The sequence below is a fragment of the Dioscorea cayenensis genome, chromosome 9, assembly GCF_009730915.1.
Source record: "Dioscorea cayenensis subsp. rotundata cultivar TDr96_F1 chromosome 9, TDr96_F1_v2_PseudoChromosome.rev07_lg8_w22 25.fasta, whole genome shotgun sequence".
In the NCBI taxonomy this organism is placed as follows: domain Eukaryota; kingdom Viridiplantae; phylum Streptophyta; class Magnoliopsida; order Dioscoreales; family Dioscoreaceae; genus Dioscorea; species Dioscorea cayenensis.
In genome coordinates, this window is record NC_052479.1 from 2748511 (window position 1) to 2766107 (window position 17597).

The 17597-nt window shown below is 31.7% G+C and overlaps 1 protein-coding gene across 2 annotated transcripts; it reads right to left on the reverse strand.

Annotated features, from left to right (window-relative positions):
- Positions 1 to 2558: 2558 nt before the first annotated feature.
- LOC120268271 (unknown protein 1-like) lies at positions 2559 to 4296 on the reverse strand. 2 transcript variants are annotated; one of them, XM_039275709.1, is made up of 2 exons: positions 4176 to 4296; positions 2559 to 3635 (listed from the first exon to the last, which is right to left on the reverse strand). In XM_039275709.1, exon 2 carries the CDS (start codon positions 3604 to 3606, stop codon positions 2926 to 2928), a length of 681 nt encoding a protein of 226 aa, XP_039131643.1. In that variant the 5' UTR covers positions 3607 to 3635; positions 4176 to 4296; the 3' UTR covers positions 2559 to 2925. The 2 variants fall into 2 exon arrangements, with proteins under 2 accessions (XP_039131643.1, XP_039131644.1); XM_039275710.1 differs by having other exon boundaries at positions 2559 to 3682; positions 4176 to 4268.
- Positions 4297 to 17597: the final 13301 nt, after the last annotated feature.

The following is a 17597-nucleotide window of genomic DNA, read 5'->3' on the forward strand; positions in this document are numbered from 1 at the left end:
TATTATTATTATTATTATTATTTATGAGCTAAACAAAACTAGAGTAAAGTAGTCCAAATAAAATCAACTATGACTAAACATCAATATTTTAAAGAATCGTACTAGACTCGCCGGTCATACTTAATAAAATTAGAAATCACGCCACAGTCCAATCCGATTTTATACAATTTGTTGATCGAAAGTCAACCCGATCAAACTCTGTGAAGTAGTCGATTTGACCAGATATAGATAAAAGATGATTCTTAATTTTTATTTTTTATTTTTTAAACATTAGAGTAGAAAATTGACATCTGTATTAATATATATAAAGTGTGCCTCTTTGATATCTAAATTGATTTCTGAATCAATATACAATATATATATATATATAATTATTATATCATCCGGTTTGACCAAACCAGATCATCCAGTCAAACAGATTGCCCCATGACCAAATTCCTTGATTGGTTTACTTTCCGGTGTGGCTCTATTCACTGGATCTAAAATTATTGTTAATTAAACACATAGAATAAAACTAATTTTGAGCTTTATATCAAATTAGCAGCATTCGAACCCGAGCTGGCATTCATTTATTGGTGACCAGGAGTTTGTGGCCATTCAATTTAGTGAATTGCTATTATTCATGCTCATTTAATGTGGTTACTTATGATGATTCAATGTTGTTTTTTAAGATTAATAAGATATAAGTAATTTCATTATAATTTCTGTTTTCTGTTTTGTTATGATGCTTCGATGTGGTGGATTATGATTAATTTCACACACTTGTACTCTCATCTATGTGAATATTTTACATAAGGATTTAGAGCTAAAAGACCAAGATGTCGTTGGCTATTTATGATAATTCAATATGGTTAATTAAGTTAATTTTTTTATTGTCATTTATAGGTACAAAAACTAAATTTATTAATTGGTGCTGTGAAGAGATTAAAGGGGGTATAATAAAACTTTTTTTTTTAATTTACTGTTTTTTAATATGCAAGACATTTCCATTCCAAAAGATGTAATTCTCAAAATTAATTAAAACATAATTTCATAATATTTAACATCACTGTAAATAAATAAAAAAATAATAGAAAAAATAAAAATACTAACTAACCAAGTCCTTCAAAGTAGACTATTTAATATTATCAGGTGCTGATATTTGAAATGTTTTTCAATAGTTTTTTTTCTTAATATTTATTTTAAACATAAATTATAAGTTATATGGGAATATATAATATTTTTAATAAATATATAATTAGATTTAATGGTGTGTCCACATTTATGAAAATCACCCATACAATAGAGGTAGTTTATTCCCCTCCCAAATAAAAATTCGAGGATTAGACTCTTTTGTGATTTGTCTATATTTATAAAAACAAAAAATATAGGTGTTTATGAGAACTGTTATTTATATTAACATCCGTTAATCTAAAATATAAATCCTATTTTAAAAAAAATCAACTGAAATCCTGAAACCGAAAACAAGGGAAGAAATTAATCCTATGTAGCATGTGAATATTTTGAACAAAACCCCTGTTGATATGGTAGGGATTTCAACCAAGAAAAATTAAAAAGACTAACAAATAGTGGGAGCTCTTGGCCAAACTAAAGATATCCTTCCCATTCCCAGCTAATCAACAATTACAAAATATATATTCCAATACAGCAATGTTGGAAATCTAATGAGTTGGGACTTGTATTTAGTAATCCTATTCTGTGAAAATGCAATTCACAGTCTAATTGTAATGCAATCTATTGATTAGTCTCTTCAATCTTTATGTTGTTGAAAATTAATCATACATTCAAAGAAGAAAGTGACTTTTAATACTTAAAGCACAACGGTTACCAAAAGAATGTTTGATTATGTAACATGCTCAGCTTTCCAGAATCAGTATCAAATTTGTAGAAGGAATAAAAGAATGTTGGCTATTCTGTCTGGTAAAATAATACTCACAGCTGGTGCAGCAGTTTTAACATTGCATTGAAGCAAACAATCTGTCAAGTAATTCACAGCAGCTATCTTCAGAAAGGAATGTTTAAACATTTATTTCATAATGAGGATTTTTCGCACCCGGTGCAACGGTGAAATAAACACTACTCGACAACTCAACAATACGACAATATAAAATCTGTCCAACTTCATTGGTTGTAATCACTTGAATAAACACCAATACATACAAACAGTTTGTCATTATTCACACATAAAACAATTTCAATTCATTGTAATCATTTGAATAAAACACCACACAACAAGAAAAAATATATACAGACAAGACATACAAACAATTTATCATTACTCACGCATGGAGCAATTTCACTGCCCAGTTGACATCATAAACACCATACTACAAAAAATTGCATACAAACAATTCATCATCATTTGCTTGTAGGTAAATTTCCAGGAAACCTGGAATATATCTAATATCATAAACACCACACAACAAGCAAAATACAGAAAAGAATACATCTTTACTAGTTTGTGGAGCAATTTCATTACCTGGTCGAATATATCCAAAATCTTTGAGTAGGATAAGATTTTCCAACAAGAAGCATCCAATCAAAAAGAAAGGTTATCATAAATAAATAGCACAATGGTTTGGCAAATGTTGCAAAATGTTTTCTAACATTAAATATGAAGAGACATACATGATATGGTATCATCTCTTCAGATTACATATGTTTATAAACTTAAAGACTGGTACAAAGTTAGCAAGATCAATACTAGGTTCAGAACCTTTATGTCAGGATTAGCCATACAACAAATGCCAAGGATCCCAAATGCATCAGCAGCACTAACTCTGTTTCCTCAACAGCAAAACTAACTCTGTTTCCTTTTCCACATCTAGCAACCCTAAATCTCCAAGACCTTTAAAACAAGCATAAAAGATGGAATCCACAACTAGGATGATATGTACAGAGAGCACTTCACTCGAATTCTTGTCTTTAAAATTCGAGCTTCTTGCAGATATCAAGACTAATCTTCCTTGTCTTCAAGACGGGCCTCACAGGTGCAGGGGGGCATGTCTCAGCGATGCCAGTTAACAGAGGCAAGGATGTCGGAGTTTGAAAACCTTCCCCCTGGTGACCTTCCAAGTGAGGCTCCACAATCAAGTCCTCCCCATATATATCCTTCACTTGATTTGCAACAATCACTTCAAGGAAGGATCTATAAATAGAATCCAACAAAAGCTCTTCCTCTGCAGCATCATCAGAATCAACGCATGAGTCGAAGTTCAGCTGGCGACGAAGAGGAGCCCTAACTTCTTTCAGCAACTTCTTCTTTGGGGCACAACACATGACCTCTTCCGGGCCCGGAGCAAATGGATCAAAGATATTTCCAGTCGGTGTCTGACAGCCAGAAATCAAATCATCCTCCGTTTGATCCAAAGATGAAATCTCCAAATTTTCTTGATCAGGTGACATTGGCACATTAGCAACAGCAACCGAATTCTCCACCTTATTGTCATCATCACTCAAATTCAAAGCCTGAATTTTCTCCAAGCAGGAGGCTTTCTGAGAGGCTGACTCTACTGCAGTGCTCATCTTCGCTGAAACAAATCCTTGATCCACTCTACCGATCTCCACACTGCTAGCATCTGCTACAATGATCTCATCTAAACCCATAGTCCTATATGGAATGCCAAATTCCTGTCCTGCTTCCAAACTCCAATATCAGTCATTGCTTAAAAAAGCCCAAACCCTAATTTCACAGATTGCAACAAGATATCAGATCTATCACCAAGAGAAAGACCAGATCCACTCAAGCAGTAAAATAACACACAAATCAAAATGATCATCGAGATTAAACAAAAAGCTCCCAAATTTCATGCTCAACACGAACAATGAGAACACCAAACCCATTCCACAGATCAAGAAAACACCTTAATCACAAGAACCAGCCACCTCCACCTACAACTCACGAATCTCAAAAAACCAAACTAAAAAACCCTAAATCACAAAACCCCCCAACAAACACACAAGAAAAACCATAAAAATATCACCTTTTACCAGTAATCCGACGAGAAAAACAAAAATCCATTAACAAACACAACAAAACATTCCAAACAAAAACCCTAACCCTAACAATCCTAGATCTCAAAAAACCCCGCAAGAATCCAAACCAAGAGAACCAATTACACATCAAAGAAAGCATAAAGCAACAAAACCAAGGGATTCACAAGGACAAAGAATACCTTTGAAGGCGAATCCCAGAGGAAACTAACGCGAAGAACATCCGAAATGGGAAGGAGCTCGAGAAAGAGGGGCGCCGAAAAGGGAGAATCGGGGAAGCCGCCATTTATAGCAGACGAGGCGGGAACATGGACGGCCAACATTGCTTAAGATCCAACGGTTGAGATCGCTTGTCAGAGCATCTAATGAGTCAAATCCTGTGTGGCTTTGACTTGAGAACCTCATCATAGTACAGTGCTTCCCCACCGTTGGATCTCTTCATCACCTGTTTTATATGGCTGTGATTATTGGGTTCTTGTTTATGGAATTTAGAAAAGAAAATAGTTTTTGAAGTAACAAAAGTGATGTTAGTTCTGTAATTTACTTTTTCTTAGATTTTCTTCTGCTCTATTTTATTTTGATAAAAAAAAATATGGTAAACTTGGCTTGGCTCTCCAATGATGATCTTGAACTTTAATAACTAGTGATGCGGTGATTATAGTAATTGTCGTATTTATTTTTATTTTTATACTTGATAAATTGGTCAAAAGAATATAATACTATTCTGTTTGCCGTATTTAAATTTATACTTATTATACATTTCATGTCCAGTTTAATTCCATATTTTTTTTTTAATTGAGAAAGTCCATAGAGTATATATGCTTCATTATATGTTTCATTGGTTGGATAGGGTATGCTCATTTTTGTAACCAAGAGAGTATTGTGAAACTCTAATTATTGTATTTGAAGATATGATATAATTCCATTGTCAAATCTTGGATTATGCATTAAATATATTTTATTAAAAGATTATGTAATATCACTTGTCATAACTAGTGTTATAATGCATGTAATGCCACTATATATATATATATATATATTTGATTTGAGGAATTTAGTGTGTAATTTTTTTATCACTATATCATTATGATTGGTTGAAACTAGTTTTAAAGACACTAAATCGAAGTCTTAATTATTTTTAAAAATAAATAATAGCAATCTAGAATATTTAAAGAAACAAATTTTATCAAGAAAGACTTTCAACTAATGTAATTTTATACAACTTAATGAAAATAAAATAGTTATTAGTCATTTAAGAAGTTAATAGGGAAATTATAATTCATAAAAAATAGCTTTAAAGACCCGAAATCAAGACAAAAAATAAATTTGATTATTTTCTTCTATAGTTGTTTTAAAATTCATTACAGATTTGAGATTCCTTAATCTTAATCTTAGTGAAAATTTGTTCATTGAATTTATGGATGTATATTCTGTTTTTTTTTTGTTAGAGTTATAATAATCATAATTATTTATATATTAACATTATTTGTATTCCATAGGTCTTCTTTAGTTTATGGTTTCATATTAATAATTGTATTTTTATTTGGTGCTCAAATGTTCGGTGATTTTATTATGTTAATTAATTAATTAATTCATCACCATAGTGATAAATAAATACTTTGATAATTGATAAGATAGCTATTAGTTAGTTGATGCAAGGTGTTTAATAAAACTGTTTAAAAATGAAAAAAAAAAAAGTAAACATTTGGAAAATGCCTAATTTTAATGCTCATATGTGAGACACAAGATAAGAGTTAAACAATTTTTTTTATAAAAGATACTCATAAGATATTTGTTGAAATTTCTCATGAGCAATAATGGAAAGGACAATATGATGATGTAAAAGGATATGAATAATTGCAAGTTAAAACTCTACATGATGTGTTGGCCACATTTGATAGTGGTTAATGAATTTTTGACATATGTGATTAAAAGAATTTAGAAGATCGGCGACTAACAAATAAACTTATTAGAACCATGAAAATACTTATTGAGAATCACTTGAATGAATTCTTTAGGTTGGTGAATGAATTTGGCATTTGGAATACATCAATTGCAATGAGTTTCAACATATTCATATTTAAAAATATTTTTTAACAAATGATATTTTTTAACTAGAATGGGTAAGTTGTTCCCATTGATAATAGTGAAAAGAGATCGACTAGTCTTATGTTTGAGCAGGGTTTTTTGAAAGTCCGCTGGAAAGTGAGGAGGGATAAAATGTATTTTTTTTTTAACAAAAAGCTAAAAGCTAAGGAGGAGAGAGAAGGACTAGAAGACTAGAAACACATGTGCTTCTTTCGACAGATGTCTTTAAGACAAAAAGGGTGCTCCAAGCCTTGGGAGAATAGTGAAAGCTGAGGGTTCAACTGACTAAAGTTCGCCAGGGCATCAGCGATGTCATTCTCTTCACGTGAAATGATTTCAACACAAATGTTGGAGAAGTTACTTATGTTCTGCTTCAGATTGTTATAGTCTTGATTGACATGCCAAGCAACACGTACAGGGATTAAAGTTCTTCAAAATTTGAACAATTCCTGGGCAATCACAGCATCCGATCAAGTTGCCATTCATTTGAAATGCAGGAGGAGTTTGAAGGGGTGATTTAATGCTTCACCCTTCATATCCCACTCATCTAATTCGGGATTTTTTTGGAGGAGTGGGATTATTGAAATATTTTTTGTAAGAGAAAAACTCAAGAGAAAAGCCAATAATGCTCTTCAGCTATTTAGAGGGAAGCCATCACGTCCTTCACTTGTTCAAAAACCTAATTCCATCTCAGGAAGAAGAAGAAGATTCACAATTGCAACCCTTAGCTTGTGGAGAAGGAGACTGGCAACCTATGCTCCTCTTCATCTAGGGGAGTGCTTCTACCTCCCCGGCATTGCCTTTGTGGACTTCAAAAAGGTTGGTTGTTTAACTTCTATTATTTCTCAATGTCTTTGGATTTAGGATTTATATAGGAACAATGATTTTGGTGTGTATTATTATGTTTATTAGAGTCTTCTTAGGTTGCTATTTCTAGGTTAATTCAATTTATGCATAACATTGGATTTAAAGCTTGATGGCACAATTTTCTTTCTTGGTTATTTGGTCCGGAGTTTTTTGTGGAAATTTCTTTCACGATACTTGCCACTTCTTGTTAAAATGAAGTCATCATCATTGATGCTTGATTATGTAGATAATGGTTCTTTCACGTATCAAATGTAAAGATTAGATGTTTAAGATTTTTGGATTTATTTATTTCTTTTTTTGACGAATGTTGGCAAGCCACATTGGAGGCGTACACAGATGAGGAGTTAATACCTCAACTCATCTGCGCCCAATTTATTTTGGCTTAATTAATTTGTTATGCTAGTTTGGTTTTTTTAAATTTTTTTTGGGGAATTTGATATACATATTATTCTTAGTTTATACCATAGTATCTTGTTTGAAACAATGTCATGATGGTATTGGTTTAATAATAATAATAATTGTATAAAATAATATAAAAATAAAAATATGTAAAAAAGGGACTATCATCCATTTTATATAAAAACGTAAACCTCTTCACTCGCTAAACATTATATTTTATTTGAAACCCAACATCCTCCTTTTCCCTTTGAACCAAGCAAAAGAGGTGATATGAAAACTTTGTAATATGGCATTGTGGTATATATGGACCTTAGAGCATAAAATTCAAGGTATTTGAAGTTACAAAAATGAAAGTATAGATATGTTGCTCTAAAATGCTGTCACTATGTCAACATTAGAGTTATAAAGAATTTCTTTCTAGCTAACTACAAGTATACAAGCACAATGACATGAGTATTCAATATGAGAAACTCTCAACAACACACATTCATCATCGTCACTCAAAGATGGAAACATGACTTCAAGGATAGTTTAAAAGAAATCAAACAAATAGACTAGGAGATTTACTAGTAAAGATACTCTACCCGAAGTGTGGGAGAAATCTAATAACATTTTGCCTTTTGATCCTTCTTGCTAAATCTCTAGGCCTAACCACTTTCTCTTCTGTCCCTTGAGTTCTCTCTTTCTCCAAATGCTCTCTCTCTTTCTATGAATGAGAGAGTTTTACACATAAGCTTCTCATGTGGAAATCCCAAGTTTACCCTTATCATTCCATTAATTAATATACTTCATTTTTTTTTTCATTAAGTGGGATGGACCATTTTTATTCACTTGTTGGAGCCCCAAATGTGGCAGCACCTCCAACACCAATTAGAGTGACTTATTAACCAATTTATTAACCAAGTCAGACGTCAGATGAGATGATGAAAATCTTGTCATATGTTCTAAAAGATTTTTAAGAACCAAACTGAGTTAATAAATCTTGGTCATTATTGTTTTGTGACAATACCAATGGGCTACTAGTGACTTGTTATAGCTACATGCAATTAATCAACCAATGAAAATTTGAATATATATATATATATATATATTGATATATATTTCATATAACTCCATGTTTTAACATGTTTTAACTTGTAGGATAATATCTTAATATAATTGAAACAATAATAATATTGTAACTACATAAAACTTATTACATAATAGAAATATAATTAATAATTAATTGATGAATCAGCCAATATATTAATCTATTTTCGAACTAAGAAAACTATTTGTCAGCTAGTGGTTGTCAGTCAGTTTTAACTCGTTGGTATCATAACTTTTACATTGAAATAGCATCTCCATGCATCTACAACAGTATTTTACACATCATATCTTTCCCCATTTTCATGAATTTCCAAAGTGTTCTTGAAGAATACATCAAGTTTATTTGCAAGACTCACTTCAGGCAATAAAAGGATTTGTCCAAGATTTTGTGCACCATAAGCAAATGCACTACGTATCCGATAAAAATTACCTATAAAAAAACAAAAAAATATTATTAAAAAAAACAACTCATGTAAGAACTAAAACAAAACACAAGAAAATAATAAAAAACACAACCACTACGGTTAATTGGTCACTTTTTATTCATGAAATGGCTTGGATTGGTATTTATTATTTTCAAACAAAGTCAGTGCCATGTATTGATTGAACTGAAAACAGGAAGTTCCCGTGTTCAGCAACTAAACCAGGAACTGTTTTCACTATGAAACTGGAATATTATAAAAATGCATAATATTGATGAATGAGCTAATTCTATTATTATTTTTCTCGCCTCCAAAATTGCATATCAGAAGAATTTATTAATTCAGTTTGGTTGAATCTCTAGATTAAATTGCAATAATGTCATTTCCTTTCCCTAGGGATTTTTTAGAGGGTCATTAAACCACTATTATTAGTGCACCATCTTACCTGTCTGTCCCTCGACACTTACAAACAGCGTTTATTGCTTTTTTCATAATTAAAAAAAGAAGGGTAATCAAAACCTTGTGTAATACAACGTCCTAGATTATTGTTCTCTCTGATTGGATCCATTATATTTAGGTATTTCTGCATAAACGCTGAAGAATTATTCTCTCCTACATATGAACTTGACAGAAATCTCATACTTTTAAGAAAGTCTTTACTGAATAAAAATTCACTTTCATTGTTTTTTGGTACTTCCACTGCATAAATAAAATGAAACATTAAGCTGGTAAATTTACTTTGGAAATTGAGTGAATCAAGTTAATTAGGAATCACTTACCAATAATTTCTTGTAGAGAAGCCAAAGAAATTGAACCATGTAAACTGATAAAATAATTGTCCCAGTCATATTTACTGTAAAAGTCCAAAAACCTGTATAAAACCTGTAAAATATCCACTGTTTAATGATTGTATAATATAACAAACATTACATTTGAAGAAGTCATAATAATGATGAACTCAGATAAGTTGCCATCATTCTCCAACCAAACACCCAAAACTTATCCCTTAATCAAATTTTGATTTAAATGCACTCTTAGACTGATAATGAGTATAAATATTTTTGAAATAGAGTCTGCATTATCTACGGATGTCCATGAACACGGTTGAATCAACATCCAATGGTGTCGCACCTCTCCCGTTTCGGGATACGTAAACTATTTAAAATATATGACCAAAACTAAATAATGTGATTAAATATGAAGATCAAAAAGTGCATTTTAACTTTTATTTTGTTAAACATCAATATTAATAAATATTTATAATTATAAAAATAAAGTCATAATTTTAATAATTAATTTTTATTAGTATTAATTATATTACAATCATCTCAAATAAAAGTTTTTCTGTAAATAAATTATTATAAACATTCAAACACTACAAAAACTCACCTCTAAAGGGCCTTGCAAAGATGAATGAAAACATTGGAAGATGTACAACACCAATATCTCCAATGCATAATTTGATATTAATCCATAGGGAGCACCAAGAGTTCTACTCTCATAACAACACCAAGCCCTTATCAGTATCATACTTTGTTTGAAAAGATTATTCTTTCCAATGAGTTTGTTAACCTAAAGTAAAAAATAATCTTGATCATATACACGCACCTAAAAACACATGTATAATGATCTTAATAAAGGAATGATAAAGATGATAAAGTAAACACCATGTCTAGAATGGTACCTTGTCCAGAAAATATAGCCTGCAGAGCTCTTGAATTTGATTGAATGAGATATATACAAGGATATTTTGAACCATGCATCTCACATGTTTTTCCTGAAGTCAAAATAATAAAATTATTATTATTATTATTATTTTAAAATATATATATAATTTTGTTTTCAAAACATTAAGGTGGAAAGTGAATTTTTTTTTTTTTTAACAAATAAATGATAAACGGCCTCTATTTAAGAAAAGTTAAAAATGTGAACAGCTAGTGCGGAGGGCAACTACAAGCTTAGCAACACATGTGCCCTCTCTCATCTTCTGTGGATTTTGGGTTTTGATCTTTAGTCTTCCCCAAAATGAACACCTATACAAAAGACTTGGTATCTCTAGACCAAAAAAACCAATAGTAGTGGCATGGCTTAATTAGCCAATAAGATTAATTGATGCCAAACTGCAAGTAGCTCATGGTCAATTCATGACCTCTTGAACATGAAGAAAGAACAACACTTCTATATATCAACATTGCTTAATACAAATAAATTTTAATAATGGAGCTGTTATAAATTTCTAATAATAATCAGTAGCTTTTAATTAACAACTAAGCCATAAATCAATGAAAAAACATTCATAACATATTGCAAATCGATATAATAAAAGATGTTATCTCAACGGTTGAACAGGATACAATGTCATTATGCAATGATCTCAAATGATTCAGAAATGATGCAAAATGGACAAATCCAAATCGTAAATGTGGAGTACTTTACATGCTTTATAATTTATAGTGACAAAATCTAACATGATATGAAACTAAAACATCTCATGCTCTTGAACAAAAAGTTAGCAGAAATTGTACCTCTGCAGTTATTCTGGGTTCGATGTCTTTCACTTCAAACTCTGCATTGCTATTGCCTTCTTCGGCGATGAGTACACGAAGCACGCCGGCGACTAAAGCGTCTTCAGATTTGGGCTCACAAAGTGCAGTAATCTCAATAGAATCAGTTTGAAGATAGGTCTCAAATGGAACACAACCAACTGGAAAAAGCTGTGGATTGTTGCACAAAACAAACTAAGAAACCAAGATATTTGTTTAACAATGTAGAAGTGATTCAGAAAAAAATGTATCTTCTGGTTAACTGCATGCAGTTAGACAACATTGATTACACAATTCAAACCATAAAACAATGCATTCAATGTATTAGTTCTCCAACTAATCAAAAGATAAACAATGTTATAATATATGACCAATCTGATTCTTCATATTTCATCATGCAATATAAGTTTGGGTTGAATCAGACTTAGGGGGTGTTTGGTTGCAAGGCATGAATTGGGATTCGGGAATTATTATATGAGGATTCCAATGCCTTGTTTGGATGAACCATGCATGGGAGTGAGAAAGAAATGAATGAGGAATGAGTGAGGTGTAGGAGGTGAATGGCAATCCTCCCAAAAATGGGAGGATTGTTTATTTCTCTCAAACTTCTTGGGGTGAAATACCACATTTGCCCCTCTTATTTAATAAATAAAATAATAATTTAATTTAATAATAATAAATTAGGTTATTTAAATAATAAATAATGATTAAAGTGAAATAATAATATCCAATAAATAAAATAATAATTTAATTTAAATAATAATTAATTAGGTTATTTGAATAATAAATAATAATTAATGTGAAATAATAGTAACTACAAATTAAATATAATAATGTATTTCAAATAATAATTAAATAAATAAATTTAATAATAAATAATAATTAATGTAATAAAATAATAACTAATAATTAAAAATAATAACCTAGTTTAAATAATAATTAAATAGATAATTTTAATAATAAATAATAATTAAAGTGAAATATTTAGTTAAATGAAAATAACAATAATCAAAATATTTTAAAATTAAAATATAATTATTATTTATTATAAAAGATAATTATTTATTAAATATAATATTTTTTCTTTATTAACTTGTATTAAAGGTATAAAAGTTTTTTTACCACAAATTTTCTTTTTTACTTTCTTATTCCCAATAAATTACTCTCATATCTTCCAACCAAACACAGTTTTTTTCCTATTTCTAACCCATTACTGATCAATTCTATTCTTTGCAAACAAACAGCACATTAGATAATATATTTAATTTGCATGAATTAAAAAAATCACCTCTACGCTAAGATTATTTTTAAACAACCTCTGCACATAGTCCAAAATAGTTTTTCGTCTATCTTGAGACGTCGAGATGGGCTGAATTTTTTCTATGATCACTCCGGTAACACTTTCAGCGAGCTGCCATCGTTCAGCATTAATCCCCATCCGATGAGAGTTTTCTGTCACCGTCGGAGAAGACTCTGACACTTGATTCAATTCCTCCATGCCAAAAAAAACCTTCATAAACAGGTCAAATACAAATAAAATAAATAAATAAGCACTAGAAACATATCTTAACATCATATACATGCAAAATTTCCGGAATGAACGTTATGAGGAAAAGTGATCACCAATGAATAAATAAAAATCTAGGGGAAAAAATTCCCTCTTGGATTGTACAATTGACTTGTCATAAGACTATTATATATAAAATTAATTATGAGTATAAAATTAAAGCTAAACAAAATTTAATTTTAGGTGAATATGAATATTACCGTATATAAAAAGATTATGAATTGGCATTACTTAATGTTTTTGGAATAAAATTTGCATACCTGCAATAATGATCTCTATTAATAGGACTGATGATTTGATATCAATTCCATCTTGTTTATATAGAGATTTTCTTTTTGGGGGAAATTTGAATTACATTAAAACAAAAGTTGTAGTTTTAATTGAAATCAACTTTTTGCTACTTGATTTTAATCTATACTAAAAATTTAAAGTTTTTTTAGATAAAATTTAAAATCTGATAAGATAGCCAAAAATAAAAAAATAAATAAATAAATAATAATAATAATAATAATAATATTATTATTATTATTATAAATTGCTGCATACCTTCAACTTCAAGAGGCATTCCTTCATAAAAATCTTTTTAGGATATACACATACAGTTAGTTAATAATAATATTTATTATTATTAGTTTTTTCTTGTTTTTACTCGGGCTTGATGATAAAAAGAATCTAAGTTCTGATGAACTCTAACCAGGGACGGAGCTATTAGCCCTCATTGGTTTTTTAAAAATTAATATCTATAATAAAAAAATATATTTTTAAAAGAAAATATTATGAATCGATAGTTTGACCCATTTGGCATTTTATAAAGTATATATAGTATAAAAAAAATTTAATTTTAAAAAAATATTTATAAAAATTTATAATTTGATCCCATAGCTCTATACAAATTAGTATATATATATATATATAGTATAAAATTTAGTCACCTGGATCTTTACAAATCAGTACATGTTATAAAAAACGTTATACTTTTAAGAAAATATTTGTAAAATCTATAATTTGGCCCCTATGTTTTTTTAATAAATTATTATACATATTTATAAAAAAATACTAATTTATAAAAAAATTTATTATTTAATCGTTTTAAAAAATTGTTTTTTAATTTATCCCTCTAGAAAAAAAAACTCCTGTATCATCAACTGCTCCGGTACTAGACCATTGGCCAGCATAGTTATAACAGAAACATCAAACACAAAGTGACTGATAAGAACTATCTCCTACTATAAAATAGATGTTCTTGCAATTACCGATGACGATGTTAATTGGTTTTTCAAGAGTTATTTTATTTATAGTGTTGCAGTTATTTTACTTGGTATGGATATAATTAGCGGCTGATTATATATATATATATATAATTTTATTGACAAATATAATAAGCAAAAGAGTAATGGATGTATGCACAACTCTAGGTATTAATAATTGGACTGTGCACTCTAACCTAATGACATGTATGGGAGTTATAAGTTGGCTCTAACACCGACCGAGAACCCTTTATAGCACCCTGTGTGATACTAACAACTTTTTTTTTGGTTTTGTCTTTTATTTTGGGTGTGTTCTGTGGTATTTTGTTCAGTTTGGGGAGTACACGGTTGTAGAATAGTCTTTATGCATTTTTCTCACGTAATTCATGGCCATATAATTACATGGGTGCATACACGGCCGTGTATTTGCCTGTGTAACTCTCTAGAAAAAAACTCAAAGAAATGTACTATACTGTAGCAACTGTGTAAGCTTTCTAGAAACTCAACACAGATAGAGAATTACATGGGCATTTACACGGCCATGTAACTGTGTACTTGCCCATGTAACTCTCTAGAAAAAAAAAACCTCAGAAATTGATCAGAAAGGTAGATGGGCGCGTACTTGCCCATGTAACTCTCTAGAAAAATTTAGAGAACTATATGGGTGTTTACACGGGCTTGTAACTGTGTTTACACCTGTGTAACTCTCTGGAATTCAAAATTGTGATACTATAGCAATGGTGCTGTAGCAGTAACATTGCTATAGCAATTACACGGGGTGATACACGGCCGTGAGATGTGATACACGACTGTGTAAATCTTTTCCAAGCCAAGAAACAAGGGTATTTTACTAATTTATCAACTCTTAACCCTTTATTCTTTCCCCTTTCTTTTACCTTTCATTGTTTTATCTTCATCTTCCTTGAATGAGAGAAACCCAAACCCTTGATTTCCTATCCTTTACTCTTGTGGTTGAATGTTCATTCATCATCTCCTCTACTTTGTCGAATAAGCAAGGTATGTCATCTTCCTCCTTGTTCTTCATGCTTTTGTTTGTATTTGATTGCTAGGCCTAGGTTTATGGTGGATGAGCATGAGAGTTTGATTTTTATGAATTTTGTTTCTTTCTCTTATTTCCTTGGTTTGGAATGAAGCCAACCTCCATAGTAACTCTTTAGAAGCTCTTGAACCCAAGTGTGAGTCTATCCTACGCCTCTTATAGGGTTGCATTGCATATTGATTTAGGGTTTTCTCTATGTGACAAGATCCCCTTGCGTATATCCCGCAAATGCACGGGTTTGTCGAAGTAATAATCCCGGGTGAGCGGGTATCGAATCCACAGGGAGTAGGGAATAAAAATACTTAATTCGATTCTTAGCTATGTGAAAGATCAATGATAATGAGTGTGATAATGATTCAATTCTCAACAATAAAAGCAACAAGAAAGGGAGCAAAAGTAAAGATGGGGGTAAGGCAATCGACAATGATGGGGAACCCGGATAATGCTCCGCCTAGGATAATTGTTTCAAGTGCAAGAACCCTCTATTATGCTTCCTAATCAATGCAATGGTGAGTCGTGGAAATCCTTAATTACATAGTCCCAAATCTAAGGTCAACTATGCCTAACTCTATACATGTCCCGGAAGAGAAATCGAACAATCTCAACACCTCGCTCTCGCATAGGGTTGCAATGAGCTCTAGGGATTCCAAGTGATAAATCTCTTCCTAATTATAGACCTAACCCTTTGGTCCAGGTGGAAGGTCCCTAACCACAATTAAGCCCTATATACTAAGATCACCTCAACGCTTCACTCCGTTGCACGCACAACTAAGCCCCAGCGGAAGTTCATCCCTTAGACCATTCACTCTATTATAGCCGCAAAGAACTCGAGGAACGGAGGTAGAATCTATCACACCAGAGGAGAAAGGGGACGCTCCTGTACCTCTCGACTCACCCTCTCAACCCTCTCCAACCTAGTTTTGTCTAACGCTCGTGGTGTGTCACTCACTCACAAGGTTACCAACAAGAACTCTCAACCCTAGTGTCACTCTAGGGGAAATATTCATACAATCAAGCATTCAAGGTTGGAACTCACAATAAACATCAATTTATTGAAAGCATAATAAAGAGGTTCAAAGAAATAAATACATCCTAGGATTCACAATACCCGAGTACCCACTAGGGGTTTAGCTCTCCACGGAGCTAAGTACAATCAATGCAATAGAATGTAAAAGCAAAGAATCCATAAAGAAACCCCCTCGATAGTCGTGTCGATGGTCTTGTGGAAAGTCCTCTACTCGTCGTCCAAGGATTCCCTCGTCCGGTATAGAATACGCCTCGATGGAAGCTCCCATACCAACCTTCTTCCTAAGGAATGACGATGTCGGAGCCATAGAACCTCTCCAAAACCTTGGCCAATACCCCTCGAAACCCTAGCCGAAGCCCTCTCGCAAGTTGGGGAAAAGATGGAGAAAAGAATACCAAAAATCGGGGCTGAATCGGCTTTAAATAGGGCTGGAATCGGGCGACTACACCGGCGTGTATGCTCCACGCGCCCGTGCGGAATTTCCACACGGGCGTGGATAATTTCCACACGCCCGTGTGGATTCTCTGTTTCTCTGGTTTCTCGGCCGGCTGTGAACAGTGCTGATACAGTATATGCTACATAAGGAAACAATGCTTCGCATTCATATCACACAAGAAAATAATGCTCAACATAAGGAAATAATGCTTCGCATTCATATCACACAAGCACTTATCACTATGTATTTCTCTTTTCTCATTTTTCTTTGTTGTTTGGCTCTTGTGTGCTTGTTGGTTGTGATTTATATAACGCAAGTATACGCTATCGCAAACAAGTAATATAGTGATAAGAGAGTATCGTTCCCACGAGGATTGAGCTTATTAATTACCAAAATTACTAACCCTAATTATACTTGATTAATGATATTGAAGAGGTTTAATTTAGAAAATCTAATCAAGGACTAGAGAGAGAGAGAGAGAGAGAGAGAGAGAGAGAGAGAGAGAGAGAGATAAGGAGAAATCAATGTCAAGAGATTCTAGGGTTTTCGAGTTCACCTAGACTAATTCCACCTAGATCATCTAATTCAATCAATCAATGTTTGTTTCTTATGTTGTCATCAAATTTTCCTAAATTATATATTGATCTTTCTCAAGCATCAATAGCATATTCCACTAGATAAGTTAACATCATCTCTGAGATAACTGTGAACCTATGGAACTCATTAAGCTCTAGAAATTTATAAAGATGCATACAACCTCATAAATATCTCTATCTTATGATGATTGTACGATATTTCAACCAAGACCTAATTCAATTATCACCTCTCGGTCTCAAATCAAATTAATAATCATGCAATT

Bases quoted from the DNA above. Each gene is read 5' to 3' on its own strand.
- LOC120268271 (XM_039275709.1), bottom strand. From the start codon at position 3,606: ATGGGTTTAGATGAGATCATTGTAGCAGATGCTAGCAGTGTGGAGATC.